General features: G+C 46.7%; 1 protein-coding gene across 3 annotated transcripts in view; it reads left to right on the forward strand.

Moving 5' to 3' along the window:
- Positions 1 to 20601, forward strand: part of SLC6A8 (solute carrier family 6 member 8) — a 37973-nt gene extending 17372 nt beyond the window's left edge. For all 3 annotated transcript variants that reach the window (XM_053296055.1, XM_053296056.1, XM_053296057.1), the window contains exons 5-13: positions 3421 to 3555; positions 4451 to 4554; positions 5979 to 6103; positions 9377 to 9489; positions 9646 to 9783; positions 12147 to 12249; positions 14713 to 14813; positions 18561 to 18731; positions 20199 to 20601. In XM_053296055.1, coding sequence (XP_053152030.1) covers positions 3421 to 3555; positions 4451 to 4554; positions 5979 to 6103; positions 9377 to 9489; positions 9646 to 9783; positions 12147 to 12249; positions 14713 to 14813; positions 18561 to 18731; positions 20199 to 20342 — 1134 coding nt within the window. In that variant the 3' untranslated portion in view covers positions 20343 to 20601. The remainder of the gene's footprint in view (positions 1 to 3420; positions 3556 to 4450; positions 4555 to 5978; positions 6104 to 9376; positions 9490 to 9645; positions 9784 to 12146; positions 12250 to 14712; positions 14814 to 18560; positions 18732 to 20198) is intronic.
- The last annotated feature ends 69 nt before the right edge of the window (positions 20602 to 20670 follow it).

Below are 20670 nucleotides of genomic sequence, written 5' to 3' on the forward strand. Positions count from 1 at the left end.
TGATGCAGCTTATTAGTCAAGCTGTTCTATGGGTGTCATCTGCCTTTTACCACTGCTGGATCTCCTGTTGGAAGCACCAGGCTGCTGAGACAACTTTCCAGACAGTGGGGGGACCTGGGGCTTGGGTGTTGCCCCTAATTTCTTCTCAGAGTGAAATTTCAAGGCAAATGTAAGGGGCTGTGCTCAGGTGAAACATCCAAGGAGAGTGAGAAAGAGTTTCGATAAAGCTAACAACATTTCTCAGTTGGGGGCAGTTTCCCACATCCCTATTCCTGGCTCTCCATCTGCACTTCAACTGGAGCATTTGAAGGGCTTTTAGCTCACTTCTCCTCAATGGAGGGTGTGCATTCACATATTGGCCAGATTTACCCCGAAGTTCCTGTGAGCTATTGGGGAGCACTCCAGACACAATTTGCGTTTTTCATTAGGCATTGGAGCAGAGCCCAATTTATGTCTGGGGTTAAAAAACCCCACTTTTTGTGTCTCTTTTTTGGCAAATTCAAACTCGCAGTAAACTCGTGGTAAAGCCCGCTGTCTGAAAATACTCCTGAAGAGTATGGGGTAATCTTATAAAGCTGCCTTGTATTGAGTCAGATGATTTATCTATTAATAATAATAATAATAATAATAATAATAATAATAAATAAAATAAATATATTTGTATGTTGCTTTTCAACAAAAAGTTACAAAAGTGGTTTATGTAGCAAAAGGAACAAGGACATGATTCCCTGTCACAATCTAAAAAGAAATCCAAGGGAGACACCTGCAACAGCCACCCACTGGGAGGGACACCACGTTGGGCTGAATAGGGACAGTGGCTCTCTTTTTTGCTAAGTGCAAGAAGATAGCCACCATTTTGTATCGTCACCAGTTAGCAGGAGTTAGTTTAGCCCATCTTTCCCAGGGATTTCTGTTCAAACTGGCAGTGGCTCTCCAGAGCTTCAGGCAGAGGCCTTCCCTTTCCCAGTCCGGCTACCTGAGATCCGTTTAAACAGAGATGCCGGGGATAGAACTTGAGACTGATGTGTGAAAAGCATGTGTGCTCTGCCACTGACCTTTGGCTCTTCCCCGTTTGCATGCAAAAGGGAAAGTGACCCCTCAACCTTGCACAGCGCGTACACATATAAGAAGCAGAAAGTCAGTCTCTTTCTGTCACACACGCATAGGCATTCCTTTCGCCCTCAGATACCCAGCGCCTGCTTCTCGCTTTCCCGAGCATGGCCAGTGCCTTCGAAATCCCCCCCGTCAGCAAGTTCCATGCCTGAGGAAGCCTGACATTTCTCACCAGACAGCAGCTGGGGGTGGGGGGCAGCAGCCTTGGGGCCTGGGCAGAAAGGCACATGTGACCTGGCCTCCCACAGTTGGCCACAGCTGTGTGCAGGCAGCCTGGCTGAGGAGAGACTGCCCTGAGCAGGCCACCTAGCTGCTGGTTGTCCATCCAGACCTGTGCTCTGTCTCTGGGCTTGGGCAGCCAGACCTTACCAGAGTTCTCAAGCATTCAGCATTAGCCAGAGGCCTTTATCCCTTGAAAAGTGTCTCTTATAGTGCCAGAAGAAAGTTGATCAGGGGAATGATGTCTAAGCACCTTTTCAGGGGAGAAACGAGATTGATCACTAATGGACTTGCTTTCCCATCAGAAGGAAGTATGATGAAAGCCAGTGCCTTGAAGTTCTTTCCTCCTCCCCGCTGCCCCCCCCCCCATTATTAATGTCCAGAGCACTTTCATCTGAAACAAAGGGTGCTTTGTAGTCCCAGTTCCATTCAGTGTTTCAATACTGAGGTCATGAATGTTTAGGATTGTTAGGTCTCAACTGGAAATTCCCCAATGCAGCAGGAGATGAATCAACTGCTGCTTCTCCCACACTTTCTGCTACCCCTCCTCTGCCTGGTGTACCTCATAGCAGGTGAGGGAGGAGGGAAACCTGATGTCTACTTCCAGTGCTCCTTCTAACAGGGATTCCCAGATGTTGTCGTCTACAACTCCCATAATCCCCAAGCACAAGCCATTGCAGCTGGGCATTCTGGGAGTTGTAGTCAACAACATCTGAGAATCCCTGTTAGAGGGAACACTGATGCTCACTGTGGAAGGAAGCACAGGTGGCTCCCCTTCCTGTGTAAGGAGGGGGCGCCATAGTTCCTTGTCTCCCACAGTGAAGGTGTGTGCGCAGTAATTCTGCCAACTCTTACAACCCAAATATGTTGGAGTCTTCCATCTGCTTAGATTCCTTCAGCCATCCAAGCTGCTGACAAGGAATAGTCACGGGACTAACCCAAGCTGTGCAGCATGCTTTGTGGGGATGTTGATATTGCTGGAGGAGAGAGGCTGTTTGCACTTCTCCAGCTCTTGCATCTTCCCACAAAGCCCAGTTCAGATATTATGTTGTAAGAGTGTACAGATGTCTGTACACTCGTACATGTGTTGACGTGAACGACTGTACCTGTGTTCGTTTTAAAAGTGAATCTGGATGCAGGCCCTTCAAATGCATGGTTACAGATAGGAAGTGTACTGTTGTACCTGTGTCCAACATGCCATGGGAACGATTGTACCTGTGTACAGATCTGTACCTGTGCACACTGCACACTTGTTGTATGAAGATTGGACATAATGTGTGCATGGGCCTCAAGTCCTGCCGCCTAGAGTTACCTCTAAAATGCTGAAACAAGATGCTATACAGACCCTATGTGTCTTGCTCAATGAATTCCCTTAGTTCAGTGATTATCCAGCGTTTTGACTATGGGAACACTTTCTGTCAAGAAACCTCTGGTATGCTTTGGAGAGGAGATGCTGCTGTTCAGCCATAGAGCACATACTTTGCATTCAGAAGGCCCCACGTTCAATCTATTATCTCTGGGCACGTTTGGGGAAAGAGCCCTGTCTGTAACCTTGGAGAGCCATTGCCAGTCTGTGTAGACTAAACTGAGTAGGATGAGCCAAGGGTCTGACTCGGGGTAAGGCAGCTTATCAGGTTTATATGAACCCCAGTGTCTCCAGAACACAGCTGGTTTAAAGCCACTGCCTTAGTCTCCACACTCCTCTACCCATGGGCATCCAGGAGGGTAAAGGGGGCAGCCCCCCCCCCATTGAGCCAGTGCCATTGAATTTAATGGTTTATTCCCAGGTAAGGTATTCACACCTTTTTAAGGAGGCTTTTTATTGCTCCGTGATGGTTTTGTTATATCTGGTAGGAAGTGCCTTTCACAGAAGCTTGCCACATGGACATTTTGCAGGAGAAACGTTTCCTGGCATGAGTAGTACAGAAAGCGTCTGAATGCCACGCTTCTCTTAATAGTACAGGTTCTGAGCTGGTAAAAAAGGAGGCACACAGGTTATATATTTGCCTGTATTTTGAAACACCACCCCGTGCCCCGCTTTCTGTTGCTATTCTGTGCAGTCTTCATGCCCTCCCTCCTTCAACACAGATTGTCTACTTCACTGCTACATTCCCTTACGTGGTGCTCATCATACTGCTAATCCGAGGGGTGATGCTGCCTGGAGCTCAGGATGGGATAATCTACTATCTCAAACCCGACTGGTCCAAACTGGCCTCCCCTCAGGTAAGTGGAAGACACTGGGGTGGGGTTGGATTGCCAATGTATCCAGCTGCCTCTAGAGCTGCACCTGTAACAGCAGCTCAAGGGGCGGGAATTAGCAGAACACAGCCAATAGGTTCTGCTAATTGATCGGGGGGGGGGGGCGTTGGTTGGTTTGTAGAATCCAAGGGAAAGAGTTGTGGTATGCAAGGACAAGGCAAGGGCGTGGAATCAGGAATATTAACCGTTTAATGAAATATATATTATGTATAGACAGGCAAGTGCTTTTGAGTGCTCTTGTTTGTTAGCCCTGCCTCTGCGCCACAGCTGGAATACAAGTAACTAAAACCCCTTTCAGAAGCTGGCCTGGATCAAGGAATGGGTTAACCAAAAACACCACGGGGGCGGAGTGAAGTCCAACAGGTTCAGGAGATGCCTCGATGCCAGTTGTATAAATCTCAACACATTTTGATCAAATGAGTTCTTATTCAGAGGACTCTGTTGCAGTTTATTCAGTTACTTACTTCCAAAGGAGCCACTACTGTTGTGACACCTACAGTGATTGCTGAAGCTGTTCACAGCATGAGTGTAAAGCAGGCCTGCTCAACTTAGGCCCCCCAGCTGTTTTTGGACTACAACTCCCATAATTCTCAGCCACAGCAGCCAATAGCCAGGGATTATGGGAATTGTAGGCCAACATCTGCAGGAGGGCCGAAGTTGAGCAGGCCTGGTGTAAAGGCTGGCACCTGCTAAGGACTGCAGATCAAGGCTGCTGTTCAAGGCAGAGCAACAGGAGCAGGTCACAAAGTTGGCAGCTCTTGTCAGAAGGGACTTGGAGCAAAGATTCCCAAGTTCAGCCATCTAACAATTCAATCTCTCTCCCCCCCCCCCCGCCCCTCTCTCTTTCTCTTTCTTTCAGGTGTGGATTGATGCTGGGACCCAAATCTTTTTCTCATATGCCATAGGATTGGGGGCACTCACTGCCCTGGGCAGCTATAACCGGTTCAACAACAATTGCTATAAGTGAGAGCCCATTTCCTACACAGCCAGAGGATGCAGCTGGATCTGAGAGCAGGCAGGACATAGGAGGAATAGACTGATGTTTCCCACTTATCCCCCCCCCCCCGCCTCAGCAAATAGCAGGTCCTTTTTATCAGCTGCCTGGTAGACAAAAATTCATTGCTAATTATCTCCAGGCTTGGAAAAGCCGGACTTTTTGAATGTCTGGCTGTCCTGCTGTTGCTATAACAGCTAGTTAGTCAGGCCATTGATGAGCAGACATTGGCAGTTGATAATGTTTCTTTATCTCTGAAATGCTTCGCTTGCTAGTTTCTGCATATCTAATGACTATTAAAAATGCAAGCCAGAGGGACACCGGGACACCCCCTCCCTAACTCTAGGTGTCAGCCCTAGTTGACTGATTTGTCCATTGTGTAGAACAAGTTTCATCAGGAAAGCATACAGCCCCGGAATAAATATTGTGCGTAATAGTTTTTATAGCTGTTGAGTTCTCAGCCCTGCCTTTCAGTTTTCCTTCCTTATGAGTAAACCTAATGTTGTGTCATCAAAATGAGGCAGGGCAAGAAGATCATCTTCCTCCCCCCTCTGCCTGTCTTCTCACACCTTTCTGGATCCTCAACTGCATCGTGACTTGAAAGATAAGGAGGCTGTTCACACGAGCAACCCTACTGGGGTAGGGCCGCTTGTGCGAAGCACCAGGTTCATGGCCGATCCTGGCACTGCTCCTCCGGATGGGTAGCCCAGGGTTTTTACCTGGGCTTTTACCCGGGTAGAAGGGTGCAAGCACATCCTCCCCCCGTCCCCCGGTCATATGTCTGCTCAGGCTGCAGGCAGGCACCTGGCTGAGAGGGAATCCTCATCTGGTGCATTAGGAATATCTGTAGGCCGGGCTGCATTTTCCTGGCCTCCAGGATGCCTGCACTGCCAAGAGCAGCGTAGACTGTGTGGGTGTACGAGCCACGTGGCCCACAAAGAAAAGAAGATTATCTGGGGGGGAAGGAGGAGCACTCCTGTCTCTCCCTCCAGCCCTCCCCACCTGGCTAAAAAGGTCATGTGAGTGACCTTAAGCTGCCTCAGGTACATAAAAGGAAAGGCACATTTGCAGTCATGCCATCTCAATGGGAATGTTAGCAGTTATTGTTCGTATGTAACCATATATATAACTTCCCACCACATCCAGGTTAACAACCAGGAAGTCCCCTGACATTTTATTCTCAACTGCATTCTAGGTCAGCTGCCTGGATAATTGAACGCGCCCCAGAGAAACTAGAAGGGAAGTCCCAGAGAGGTGTCTCTCATCAGGCTTTTTATAATGTTGCTGTTGAAATTCCCCTTTCCTATCCATGCCTAATCAAATAAGAAGAATCCCTCCAGGCCAGCCTGAATCCTTCATTTGATCCCAAGCACTTTTTGCTTTCCCTCCCCAGAGACGCCATCATCCTGGCGCTGATCAATAGTGGGACCAGCTTCTTCTCTGGCTTTGTGGTCTTCTCCATCCTGGGCTTCATGGCAGCGGAACAGGGCGTTGACATCGCCAAAGTGGCCGAGTCTGGTGAGTGCTCAGCCCACCCCCCTCACAGAGTCACCTGGGGGTGAGAGAGCAGCTGGGATGCTCAGGTTAAGTCCTGGTTCCGTCAAAAGTAGAGTGTTAGCGAATCGGCACATTGGGAACCACATGTAGAGCTGTAGTCTGGGTCCCTTACCTCTAAGATGCCATTCAGACATACTACTAGTAGTGTGAGAGGCATTTCTGCGTGGTGGGATCCCACACTATTGCTGAAAACATTTGGGTGCCAGAACTGTGTGGATACTGGGGCCAGTCAAGTCATGCTTTTCCACCCAATCCTGTCCATGCATCACTCCCATGGTGAGAAGGTCCTACATGATTGGTCCAATCCATGTGGTTCCAGCATTCATATACTTATTGCAACAGCATGGAATCTCACAATGGGAATGTGCCTCCTAGCACTATATATGAATGGGACTTGTGTAAGTGTAGTTATGTTCCATGAGTTTCTCCCATCACCATAGTCTTCTGTCCAGAATGCAGTATGCATCCAGAGGATCTCAGCATTCATATAAACGAACAAAATAAGTTTCTAGCCCTCGCTGCTGTTGTTTATTGTTACATCATGTAGAATATTTTATAGTACTTTGCAAAAAAAGTACTCAAAGGTTCTCAAAGCAGTTTACATAGCAAGTTATGAGAAGATGGTTCCCTATCCCAAAGGGGCTTACAGACTTTTAAAAAAACAACAACCATACATACATGGGAGACACCAGCAGCAGCCACTGTAGGGATTCTGTGCTGGATTGAATAGGGACACTCACTCTTCTGCTAAACAGAAGAGATACACTTTTAAAAGGTGCCTCTTTGACCACTTAGCAGTTTCATATCTCCATGCATAGCCCCCTGCTTTTCTATTATTTGAAAATTTGCTTCTCAGGCTCTTAAACCAAATGAAAATAATTTCCATAACCTGTTCTCTTTGCAGGAAATTGTATTGCTTGCGGAATTAGGGAGTTAGGAATGCAAATCGTCCTGACTGCAAATCACATCCCTCTGTTTCCTAAATATTTGGATTCCCTCTGCTTTTAGCTGTCTTGTTAACCTCATTCTGCTTCTCCTTTTGGTTGGTTGGGCTACCTGTCTTTTTAAGCTCTCCATTACTGGGAACTTGGCTTCTGCTCCCTTGTCAGCTGGTGAGGGAACTGCTACTGTATTCAGAGCTGTGAGGCATTTCTGGAGAACCTGATTAAGGGTGCAAGAGAAACTAACATTCCATGGAAGCAGTGTTAGTAGATAATCAAAGTAGGGCCCAGCTAGATAACCAGAGCTGTGTAAACATTGTGCTTAAAAGAACTTGCTCTGCATAAAGGGAATTCATGTTCTATACCACACAGGAGTTTAAAAATCTTCACCTTTTTTTTTTGGTCATGTAAACACCTAAGAAAACATTTCAGCTTGAGTGTTAGTTAAACAGAGCTACATTGTCTCAGGAGGGTAGCATTTGCTGTCTTCCGGGTTGAGATTAGGAAGAAGGAAGATATTGTAGAACCTCATTGTTCACATTTCTGGCATCCACGGTTGGGTAATTGGCACCCAACCTCAGTATACACAAGCAGGGGAAAGGCTAAAAGGGGTTCAAATCTGTGGATCGAGGGGTGGCTGGAAATTACCTCCAAGGTCATTTCCAGTCGCCATTTTGTGTTTGGGAGCCATTTTGTGGCTCCTTTTCAAAGAAAATCTTTTTCTTTTTTTTTAATGCTGGTTTTTCTTTTTCTTTTCTTTTTCAAAAAAGGGTGGATTTAAGTCTCTTGGGGGGCATTGCTGAACTGCTGAGGACCTGCGGAGCACGTTAGGGCATTTTATTTGGTTGGCCGGGGGGGGCAAGGTTGCCCGTTTTTTGCAGTTTTCCGTGCCTTCGGAACCCAACCCCCACGATCCCATTCACTTCATGCCTCGGTATTCGCAGTTTCGGTATCCGCAACAGTGGTTAAGAATGGAATCCCCGCAAATACCGAGGTCCTCCTGTATGTGAGGAGACAAAGTGAGCAAAGATTCTGTTTGCAGAGGAAACGAGAGAGAGCATCTCCCTCATTATCTCTTTAGGTGCTCAACTGATGATAGATCCAGAAGGAATATCTAAAGGATTTGTTGAGTCAGATGCATAAATGGCCAACTAAATTTAAACTTATTTATGCCCCTGTTGTGATTAACATTTTATCCTAAAGTAGTGTGTGATGGTGTTTTTGCTGCTGTTGCTAAAACTAGGTCTGAATTTTTTTCATGATACAAGATTAATTGTAAGAGGCTGGATTTACAGGAAGAGTTGATTTTTCCCACTATACGAATTTGCATAGTTTTTCCTTATTGTTTAACACACTTGGGTTTGTTCTCTTTTTATGCTGTTGAGGCGTTTTCTTTTGTAGTTTTATTGCTGATAAAATGATATTGCTTGTTATGACCTGTTGTTTAAGAAATGATGCTTTCTTAATATTCTGTGCGGAGAACTGAATCCTGAGCTCCTCAGTTAATGCAAATTATATTTTTCTTATTTTGCATAAGTTATTCTGCCTCTGCTACTTATGGAGAGAGGCAAGGAGCGATGCAAGACCTAGAGACTCTGCGCCCTGGAAATACCACCCAGCTCCCCTCCAGCTTATTGTTCATACATTTGAAGCCATAAGGGGCTGAAATTTGCCTTTTCAAAAAATGATTGGAAGAGAGTAAAAATAAGTGAAAATCAAGATTTTTAGGATCCTGAATTTCTAGACTAGGACCAGTTTCAGCATTTGTGCTGGGCAATAGTGGAATTGTGGAAATAGGTAGACCTTCATGCAGTAAAAGAATCTATATTCTATGCTAATATGAACCAGAATTTAGGGCAAATTATGTAAATCAAGCTATTATGCATGAATAATTTGTTAATTGTATCTGGTCAGATCATTCTAATATCAATCATACAGAATTTTAATGTATTTATTTAGCAAATTTATTGACCGCCTGACTTCCATAGACTCAAGGCGGTTTACATAAACTTGTTTTGCTCTGATTTTCCTAGGCAAGCATTTTCTAATTTGCTCTGATTTTCCTAGGCAAGAAACAGTACAGAGCATTAAATCCATATCCCCAAATAACTGAAACGACAAGTTTATTCCTGCAACCTTGAGGACTAGAAACATGCATTGTATCTGACTGAAAGCCAAACACTTTCGAGTCTGCATTGGCCTCCAAAATTATATGCAACAGAAGATTTCTACCCTGATTGGGAGCCAGGTATCCTGGAGTTCCATCCTTGTCTCTTCCTTTTCCCCCATTCAGGACCTGGACTGGCATTTATTGCGTACCCGCGAGCTGTCACCCTCATGCCAGTGGCTCCACTTTGGGCTGCCCTCTTTTTCTTCATGCTGCTGCTTCTGGGCTTAGATAGCCAGGTGAGTTGTCCAGGGTAGAGGAGAGGCAGCCCCAAAGAATTGGGCTGCTGCCCCAGTGTGGGGAGGAGAGCAGCTTCACTGCCCTGCATCTCACCGTCTCCCTCCTTACTCTCTCCTACCACCTCACCTCACCTCACCACCCCCCTCCCACTGCAGTTTGTGGGCGTTGAAGGCTTTATCACCGGCATCCTGGATTTCTTCCCGACTGCCTACGCCTTCCGATTCCAGAGAGAGGTCATCGTGGCCGTCTCCTGTGTGGTCTGCTTCTTCATTGAGCTGTCCATGGTGACTGAGGTACAGCAGCCTTTGCAGCCCTGTGACAGATGGGGGTTAATAAACTCTGGTGCTTAGTCCCGACTAGAGTGAGGCAAAGGTACTGGGTGGGGAGGGGGGGTAGTTGCCTTCTCAGGAAGGTGGTCTCCGTCCTTTTCGAAGAGAGTTGCACTCCCCCTTCTCAGCTCCGTCAGTGACAAAGTGACATTGCTAGGGGCGGCCCTTCTGTGGGGCGAGATGAGGTGGTCACTTCAGGCAGCATTACTAGGGTGCCAGTGAGGCAGCAAGATGCCCTCCTGCCCCCTCCCCTGCTTTTTAAGACAAAGGGCTAGAGGTGGAGGAGGGTGTGTGATCGGGGTGGCATTGGGCGCCCTGCCTCAGGGGCACCGAAGTCTTGAGGGGTCACTGGAAGCCCAAATGGCATCGGGAGCAGGGAGCACCTCCAACCAGCTGCAGCCCTTGGTCACAGTTATCCATGACCTTGGGGTGAGACAACGGCCATGCATTGCACGTGGGGCTGCCTTTGAAAACAGCTTGGAAACTGTAGTTAATCCAGCATATAACCGCTAGGTTACTGTCTGGAACCGGCCACTGGGGACTCATTTTGCTAGTGCTTAAAGAGTTGCATTGGCTCTTCTGAGTCTATTTCTGAGCACAATTCAGACTGCTGGTACCTACCTTTAAAGCCATACAGGGCTTAGGGTCCCACAGGAACTCTAGCCTGCCCATGTCCTGAGATGTTCTTGGGAGGCCTCCCCCCAGGTGCCTCCACCCTCTGAGGTGAGATGGTGCCCTGTCTGTGGAATTCTCTGCCCAGAGAGGTTTGCCGGTCGCATTCATGTCTTTTCAACATCAGGCAAGCCTCTTTATATTTTCTCAGGCCTTTTAATCTTCATTTAATCATAAGATTTGATGGGTAACATTTTATGCTGCCATTGTATTGGGCTGGTTTAAGGATAGTGATTGCTGTATCATGTATTTTTTTGCTGATAATATTGTTTTACTTCTTTTGGGGGGAGTGTTTCTGCTATTAAATTATACTTTGAATGGCCAGGCCTGAAGGGCAATATATAACTAATCTAAATAAACAAGTTCTGGTAAGATCTAATCTGCCTAATTTCCTTTCACTATAATCTTAATTGATAACTACCATCTTCACAAGTTAGCCCACTTCAGCCTTAAGTGTTCACACACCTGGCATCTTGAATCGGGGTAGATGACATCACCGCAAACTATGCCGTTGAGCTGTCTCTATGTGTCTCTACACCTGTAGCACGTTTGGTTCAAATTGGCTAGGCGGTTCACAAGTTAGCCCTCTTGCACCTCAAATGTTCACACGTCTGCCATCTTGAATCGGGATGGATGACATCATCATTAGCTATGCCTATATGTCCCTGCCACTGTACCTGATTTGGGTCAAAATTTGTCAAGGCATTGCAAAGTTGATGACACACACACAGAATGCTGGGTGATCTCATAAGCTTACTTTCCTTAAGGAAAGTAGGCTAATAAAAGAGGAGGATAAAGCACCTTTCTGCCAATTTCTGAAAACCCCAGAGGAATGTTTAGAAGGGGCAGGCCAGTGGCATTTGGGTAGCACTTGAGGCAGCAGATCCAAGGGGCATCTCCAGATATGCACGTGCTAATGAACATAGGCCTACTGCACTGGGAGGTTCTCTTGCGTAAGCCTCACTGAAATGAACAAGGAGCTCAGATTAGCTGAGGATCCCTTTTGGAACTGAAAGGCAGAATAGAAATATTGTATAAGTTGCATAAATAAGTATTGCATAAATAGCATTCCACGAACCAGATCTGTCACTCTCTCACTCTGATCCTTACTGAATGCCCAAAATATGCAGCCCAAGGCATAGGAACATAGGAAACTGCCCTATACTGAGTCAGACCATTGGTCCATCTAGCTCAGTATTGTCTTCACAGACTGGCAGCAGCTTCTCCAAGGTTGCAGGCAGGAATCTCTCTCAGCCCTATCTTGGAGAAGCCAGGGAGGGAACTTGGAACCTTCTGCTCTTCCCAGAGCGGCTTCATCCCCTGAGGGGAATATCTTACGATGCTCACACATCAAGTCTCCCATTCATATGCAACCAGGACAGACCCTGCTTAGCTATGGGGACAAGTCATGCTTCCTACCACAAGACCAGCATCATGCTGTCGGATTCAGGCCACTCCCCCAACGAGAGTCATTCTGTTCTGCCAATTTTAACTTCAGTCTCTCTGGTCAAGCCTGGTTAGGTATAACAGGAGAATTGAAGAGGAAAACAGGTGTGGGGGCGGGGGGTAGTGGAAGCTGCACCTTGGAAATAAGAAACCGACTTGCAACCCGCGATTGTGTCATGCTCATCTCACACCCAGGTCCTCCCCCTTAGGGGGGCATGTATGTCTTCCAGCTGTTCGACTACTACTCAGCAAGTGGCACCACACTGCTATGGCAGGCCTTCTGGGAGTGCGTGGTGATTGCCTGGGTCTACGGTAAGAGATGTGCAACTCGCACTTAAGGAGAGAGAAGGGGGATCTGCAGAAATGGTTGGCAAGGTGGGAGCGAACTGCAAGTCTTGTCATGATACACGGGTCCATCAGAATGGAAGTTACTTGGTGCAGATTTTCACAGAATGCAGTGGACAAAATAAAGGAAATAAGTTTCTAGTCCTCATGGGCACAAGAGAGAGTGAGGGGAAACACTAGATATAAATTGGGAGATATATTATTTTTTATTTCTATTAAAATTAGATATAAAACCTACCTTTTGAGGTTAGAGCAATTAGAACTGTGGTTTCTAGCACGTGTGTGCGCACACACACAAACACACCAGGCAGCATAAAGCACATAACCCCCATGCTCCTCTTGTAAAAGGAAAAATGCTCAAGTTTATACCTCCCTAGAAACAATCTGCTGTATTTGGAAGCTGGTCCATGAGTATCCAGTAGGGAATGGTGAGGGGGAGACAATCCTCACGTGCTCAGAAGTATTCTCTTCTCCATCCAGCTTGCATGTGAGTAGAAAAATGGTGCCAGCTAAAGCCTAGACTACACATGGCAGCAAGAGATTCAAATCTATGGGTGTTGAGCCCTGGTTGGCTTTGAAAACAGGAACTAGGGTTGAACCCTGTCATAGGGCATTCTCACTCAGGAGACTTTGAAGCAGGTCTTGCTTTTAATTGGCTTGTAATGCAAATGTGAGAAAGCGAAGTTATTATTTATTATTAGTATTATTATTATTTTTACATCTATATCCCGCTCTTCCTCCAAGGAGCCCAGAGCAGTGTACTAAATACTTGAGTTTCTCCTCACAACAACCCTGTGAAGTAGGTTAGGCTGAGAGAGAAGTGACTGGCCCAGAGTCACCCAGCTAGTATCATGGCTGAATGGGGATTTGAACTCGGGTCTCCCCGGTCCTAGTCCAGCACTCTAACCACTACACCACGCTGGCTCTCTTTCTGTTCAACTCTCTAAGTTGAACAGAATGCTTTTCTGCCGAACAAACAGCTCTCAGTTTTCTGTTCCACTGTGACTCAAAGGTGATTCAAACCTCATGTGAGTTGATGCCCTAGAATTGCACATGCTACACCATCAACTGCTACAGCTCTTCAACCTGAGACAGCAGAACGTTTCATGGTCTCTACTGAGGAGCAGCAGCAAATCTGTGTGCACATGTTCACGATTGCGTAACACAGGCTTGTTCTCTTTCAAGGTTGATCTGCTCTAGAGCGCCAATGATGTGATAAGATTGTTCCTGGAATTACTACTTCAGGCTGTCAATGGGGTGGGGTGGGGGCATGGCACGGCTGAGTGCTCCTGCTCGGGGAGAAAAAAAATCCTGCACGCAGAAAATGACTCTGTGAGAATGGAAGCGAAGATGATCACTCTTCTCCTTGGGAGGAGTCTTTGGGTTGGTTGTTTGCTTGTTTGTTTTAATATGAGGGCATTCAGTCATGTTACACCCCACCACCATGACCTGAAGTCGGACGTGATCCAATCCAGGAACAAGTTTACCCTGTGATCTGCTGTTTGTCTACACTTGTATACCCTGATTTCCCTGCCATGTGCATAATCAGCATGAGATTAATAAAAAGAGTAATAAAAGGGTGGATTCTTTCCCCCACCCTGCCTGTGCATGTTTCTGGGGGAGGAGAAGGTTAATTGGCATTACGCCACATATGCCACACAATACGTCATATTGAACTATCACCTCCTGATTCTGAACTCACAATTACGAATACAGATTAGAATCCACTTGTAAAACATACCTTGAAAGGGTAGTGGGAAGCCTGCCCTTTTGCTGCTCTATAGCCACTAACTGGGTAGTTTCTTTAGGGTGGCTAAAGAATGGCAATTCATCCACACAAGCTTGCCCTCTTAGCTATTATGTGCACACAGGGCCAGGGATGGGGGTTATTCCAGCTTAATTTGTTAAAAGTGAAAAAGGTGTGATCTCACATATGATAGCCTTTAAAAGAGCTCTCAAGATTCATTTATTTTAAGCAAACCTTTGGCCAGTTGTAAGCTGGTTTTCTTGCAGTTATTGCTGTTTTTAAATTGTTGACTGTTTTAATGTTTGGTTTTTAACTGTGGTTTTATTGTTTTATTTTTATAAACCGACATGGGACATTTCTGTGTGGTGGTATAGAAATTGAATGAATGAATGAATGAATGAATATGCAGCAAATGTGGGCAAAGGTTGAATGTGGGGCATTTTGTTCAGCACCATCCCCAGTCAAGGGCATTTCTGTTTTCCCTTCCCCTCTAGGCTGCACAGGCCTAGGCAGAATTGTGTCCTTGAAAGGTCCCTGTTGTATCTGCAGCAACAAGGAGAGGAGGGGCAGATTGGCCAAGAGCCACTGAGGATGCAGGAGATTGCAAGGGGGATTGGAGGATGCGAGGGAGGTGATGGCTTTGGCTCTTTTTACCAGTTTTTTGCCCCTACCCTCGCCTCCAGGAGCTGACCGTTTCATGGATGACATCGCTTGCATGATTGGCTACCGGCCCTGCCCCTGGATGAAGTGGTGTTGGATGTTCCTGACCCCGCTTGTCTGCCTGGTAATGCTCTTCTGCTTTTGACTTGCACCCTAGACTCTAGGGCCTAGAGCAGGCCTGCTCAATTTAGGCCCTCCCAGCTATTTTTGGACTACAACTGCCATAATCCCCAGCCACACTAGCCAATAGCCAGGGATTATGGGAGTTTTAGGCCAACATCTGCTGGAGGGCCAAAGTTGTGCAGCCCTGGCCTAGAGCAATGTGGCCCATGGACAGGATGACATTTCAGGCATGTTTGTATGGAAATCTGTCACTCTCCTTAACTCTTTGTTTTCCTTGGCAGGACTTCTGGCCCCAAACAGCTGTGTAATGGGCAGAAATCCAGCAGGTGTAGCTCTGTCTGCTGTTTTTTTTCTGCTACTGATTCAGTGCTTTATTTATTTTATTTTATTTTATCATATTTATATAAACAAATTAATAAATATATATGTGTCTCTCTAGGTGGTGTACACAATTTAAAACACAACATATATAAAACAGAGTAAAAAGAATTAAAACAGTTCCACAGAAGAAAAGATAAAAGAATTGTGTGGGATAAAAACATTTAAACCATTTAAAACTAATTTCAGTTAGAAGCCTGAGAGAATAGGTGTGTCTTGAGGGTCTTCCTAAAAGCAACCCAAGGTGGAGATGTTCTTATTTTGATTGGGAGCATATTCCAAAGCCCCAGGGGCAGCCACAGAGAAGGCCCTGTCCCAGTTCGCCACCAAACGGGCTGGTGGCAACAGGACCTCCCCAGATGATCTTAATAGGTGGCAGGGTTCATGACAAAGAAAGCGCTCTCTTAAGTACCCTGGATCCAAGCCACTGAGGGCTTGGAATAAGATTGCCACCTTTTTTACTGTTCCTACTTGTGTGCCTTTAACAGCAGCCAGCTGCACACACACATTTATCAGTTAAAGCTTTTCCCAAGCACTGAGACCATGTATTTCTATATGTCAAGTTGCTATTAAAGGCACAGGGGCAGAAAAGAAAAGGAAAAAAACAGCAGTGGCCACCAGTGGTCCCTGTAACAGGGAGTCCTAGATGTTGTTGACCACAACCTACAATGCCCATCATCCTCAGCTGTAATGGCCTTTGGCTGGGGAGGATGGGAGTTGAAGTCAACAGCATCTGGAAATCCCTGTTACAGGGACCACTGCCGGCGACCATAGCTGAGAGTGAAAAGTGGGCAAAGTGGTACCTGAGAAAAGAGGATGATACGTTGTATGCCTAAGTGGTGCTACAGGGCCCAGGGTTGTGCAGACCTAGAGCCAAACCAAGTCATATTGGTGGCTGAGGCAGAACATCCAGAATGGCACATTAAGTGTTTTATTAGTTAACAACACGTTAACTATAACATGTATCCCTGGGGGGATACTCCTGGAGAGGAGAGCTGGTCTTGTGATAGCAAGCATGACTTGTCCCCATAGCTAAGCAGGGTCTGCCCTGGTTGCATATGAAAGGGAAACTAGAAGTGTGAGCACTGCAAGATATTCCCCTCAGGGGATGAAGCCACTCTGGGAAGAGCAGAAGGTTTCAAGTTCCCTCCCTGGCTTCTGCAAGAGAGGGCTGAGAGAGATTCCTGCCTGCAACCTTGGAGAAGCTGCTGCCAGTCTGTGAAGACAGTACTGAGCTGGATAGACCAGTGGTCTGACTCAGTATAGGGCAGTTTCCTATGTTTCCTATGAGTAACCCCCCAGGAAGTTCTCCTGCACAATCTTCATTGAAATTAACAGGAACTACCATGTTCCTGCACTGCTCCTGTTCATTACAAAGAGGTCTGTGAAGGAGAAGTTCTTGGGAGACAATGTTGAACATTTTTCCTCACAGATTGCACATCTGCTTACTACCTACTCTGCCCGTTAGCTCCCCCTCCCCCCTCCCCCCACTGCGGCTTTTTTCATAGTGCTGCTACGGGTAATTAGGATTGCGAGGTCCCCTGAGGTGCTTATTCTGTGGGCTGGTGCCTCATAGACCAGGAAGTGGTTTCTGGTGGGGGCAGAGCCTTACTGTTCTTGAAAGATAAGGGTGGAATTATAGAGTTGGACTAGAGAGACAAGATAGGCCGGACTTAAGGTAAAAGCTGAAAAACCACCACTGCTCATGCTTCTCTGTGGGTGCCATAGCTGCAATTAAAAATTTTCATCTTCACATGAAATCAGATCTGAATTAGAGCAGGAACGCCCTTCTTTTCTGGTACCTTTTGTTCTGGGGGAGGTGCTCAGTCACACCTGCTGCTGTAAGGAATATTTAAAAATGACTGTTCTGGTGCCAACCAGGACATAGCTTGTATGTTTAATGGCATCCTTTTCTCTGGGCAATTTCGATCTCTGGACCAGTTCAAACAATATGGCCCAGCAGCAACACATGTGAACAGGAAGGCAGTTCACTGAGGACATGCCCATTGGGACATTCCTTCTGGCGCATCCCTTAATCATGTGTGAGGGATGTTAATCCAAATGGCCCCTAAACATGCGCTCCAAATATTTGTTAAAACAAATATTTGGAGCACGTGTTTAGGGGCCATTTGGATTAACAGTTCCCACATGTTTTTAAGGGACATACCAGGAGGGCATTGGGTCATCCATGGAGGACATCCCAACGGGCACATTCCCAGCACACCCCTTTCTGTTCACATGTGCTGTCAGGCTGTATTGAGCCAGTCCTCTGTGGGTAGAACCCAATTAAGAGATGGTGGAGGTAATAATAGCAAAAAACCCACCAAGCAGAAAGTAGCCTGCCTCTTGTGGGTCTGACCCCTAACCCTGGGATTTTCGTTATGTCCTAGAGACTCTTAAGAAAGAAGCTAAGATTCTCAAGATTCATGTCAGACCCTACCATCTCAGTGATGCAGGATTTTGTGTGCCCATATGGCTCATTCCCATGGACAGGATCCCCAGATTCCCAGCAGCTGATCTAAACAGGCCACTGTGGCTTGCAAGGGTTAGGTGGGTGTTTTTGGCTGGGCAGTCTTCTCACAAGCAACCTTCCTTGGAAATGCCCTTGGACCTGGCAAAGGCCTAGGTGTGCATTTCAGCTCAAACAGGGCTTTAAACAAGTTGTTCTTTGCCTTACTTCATCTCTTGGTAGTAATCACATCTGGCACATACTTTATGGGATAGCAAACCTGAGTCTACATACATAAACACACAGACACAGACACACACCCCAACATACAAGATGATAGTGCTTTTAATGTGGACTCTCTAGGGAACACTTTCAATGCTCCTCCAGGTTTCCATCCAGTTGCCAGTGATGTGAGCAGCGCTTTACAAAGGAAAAACCACCTACATCAGCAGCAGCGTGGCGGCAGCAACCGCATTATCCACAGAGTCAGGACACTCTGGGGACCATTCAGGTTGCTCCCTAGAGCACCCACGCTATGGGTACCACCATCTTGGATGTCTGCATCTCTTAATAGGTGTGCAAACCTGTATAGACCCATGATGACAGCACCCATGCTGTGGACTCTCTAGGGAGCTACTTGCATGCTCCCTAGAGACAGTGCCATTAAAGCACGGCTGAAATGTTCAAGCAGTGTGCTGAAAAGGAGTCGTGTTTTTCCCCAGTCTAAGCAAAAATGAAAAAGAAGGATGTGAGCAATTTTGTCATCCAAGAGTGTGATCTTGTATATGTGTGGTACTAAAGTGGGGGGAGAGGGGGCTGGGAGTCAGAAAGCCTGTCTCCTCTGGCAATGGAAGCTGGAAACAGGGGTGTAGTCTGACAAGAGCTTTACGGTCCCTGACCCACTCTTTCTTCCACTTCTAGGGCATCTTTCTTTTCAACGTTGCCTACTACAAGCCATTGATCTACAACAACAGCTACATCTACCCCTGGTGGGGAGAAGCCATCGGCTGGGGCTTTGCACTGTCCTCCATGCTGTGTGTCCCTCTTACCGCCCTTTACAAACTCATCCGTGCCAAGGGAACACTGGCTGAGGTGAGGCATCATTCCCAGATCACCAGGACGGTGGCGCTTGGGACTCACGGCTCCTAGAGTTCCCAGATCCAGGGATTAGCTCCCACACCACCTCCACGATACCATCAGGAAGCAGTCCTTGCATCAGCACAAGGCTAGGCGGAGTAGCATTCCGGCCCGTGATAGGTGCTGGAGCCACACCTGTTGCAGGCCCTGCTGGCCACAGCTGAGCAACAGCCAAAGGTGCTAGCAGAAGGGCCCTTGTGCTTACTGGCTGTCAGTGCTGTGCAGTGACTGGGTGTGCTGCACCATTGCCCCTACATAAAGGCCTGTTGTGACTTGTGCAGGCCAATGACGTCAGTTTGCACAGGCCATTATAATTACGAGCCAATAGCTGTCCCTCTGCCTTGCCTTCCCCCTCCAGAGTGCCCTCCCGCTCCCGCTCCCACTGGTGCAGCTCAGTAGCTGTGGCCATGAAATGCAGCATGTGCCGCTGCTGATCAGAACCTGTCAGTCCAAACCCTGGTCGTGCCTGCACTGGCTTTGTTTCGAGAACTGGACGCGCTTGCTCAGCACATACAGTCCTTGCAGTTCCTACATAGCCCACGAAATCCTTTTAAAATGCTTCTGCCATTCTTGGTACTTTAACACTGTTGCGTCAGAATTGTTTCCAGTGTGCAAATATGTGGAGGTAAATGCTTGGGGAGCACCCCATCACAGTCAGCTTTACTTGCCTTTTGGTTACCTATCTACATATCGCTTTGCGGCCAAAGCAAGGTTTTGGATAATCTTTTAGAGCATTACTGTGGTCATAGACAGTCAAATGTGGTACCAAACTTAAAGCAGAAAAATCTTGCAGAAAAATCATGGTTTTACCAATTAATTCCCCAAATCCAGCAGAAGAAAAATATTTAGGTAAATTCAGACTGCACTGTTTGTAACCTCCATAGGTAGTTTCTGTGCAAGCTCTGGCTTCAGGTGGTTGAAATGAGTCTTTTCTAGCTGCTGTGTTTTGAAATGTTTATGAACATTCCTATGCCCCAAATATATATATATTTTTTAAAACTGTTAACAGACTTAGGCTAGGGACAGATGAGATGGCCCTGTTGGGTAGGAAGAAACTCAGTGAAGAGGGTATTTATGAAGTGTTGGTTAACTATGTGTGTGGGGGGGAACATGTTAATGATATGTATGAGTAGTATGTTCCTAGGAGTGAGTGAGTGAGTATGTATGTATGTATGTATTTATTTACTTGCTTGCATTTATATCCCGCTCTTCCTCCGAGGAGCTCAGAGTTTATTTACATGTTTATTTTTATCCTCACAACAACCCTGTGAGGTAGGTTAGGCATGTATCGCATGTGAGTAGTATGCCTGTGTGAAAGAGTGCAGAAGAAACCGACACAGGGAAAGTATTACATACAGAAATTCACATTCATGGATGTATGCAGACCTCCACTTGTAAACCTCTATTTTGTTCTTCCCGCAGCGCTGGCATCACCTCACCCAGCCAATCTGGGGGCTACACCATCTGGAATACAAGGTGCCCGAATCGGAGATGGGCGCTCTGACCACCTTGACCCCTGTCTCAGATGGCGGCTCCAAAGTGGTCATCTTAGAGAGTGTCATGTGACCAATGCTCACCCACCATACACAAGCGACAAGAGGCGCCATTTCTCTGTGCCACTCAACTCCTGGCTGCCAATATGGGGAGGGGTACACTTCACTTGCCATGTGTTGAGTTGGGGGGCAGTGCTCCCTGCATGTTGGGAAAAGGTATTGCTGGTTCTTTATCTACTTCCCACCTTCTCCCCTCAGGTGTCAGAATGAAGCCTGGCTGAGGGAAGGGATAACCAGCCCCTCTGAGTGGAGGGTGGGAATTCTAAAGGCCATAGGGGTGGGTGGGAGGGAAGGGGGGAAACAAAGAGAGCCTTAGATTTACATTTTTTAAAAGAAAAGTT

The sequence above is a fragment of the Hemicordylus capensis genome, chromosome 2 (assembly GCF_027244095.1).
Source record: "Hemicordylus capensis ecotype Gifberg chromosome 2, rHemCap1.1.pri, whole genome shotgun sequence".
Classification (NCBI taxonomy): Eukaryota; Metazoa; Chordata; class Lepidosauria; order Squamata; family Cordylidae; genus Hemicordylus; species Hemicordylus capensis.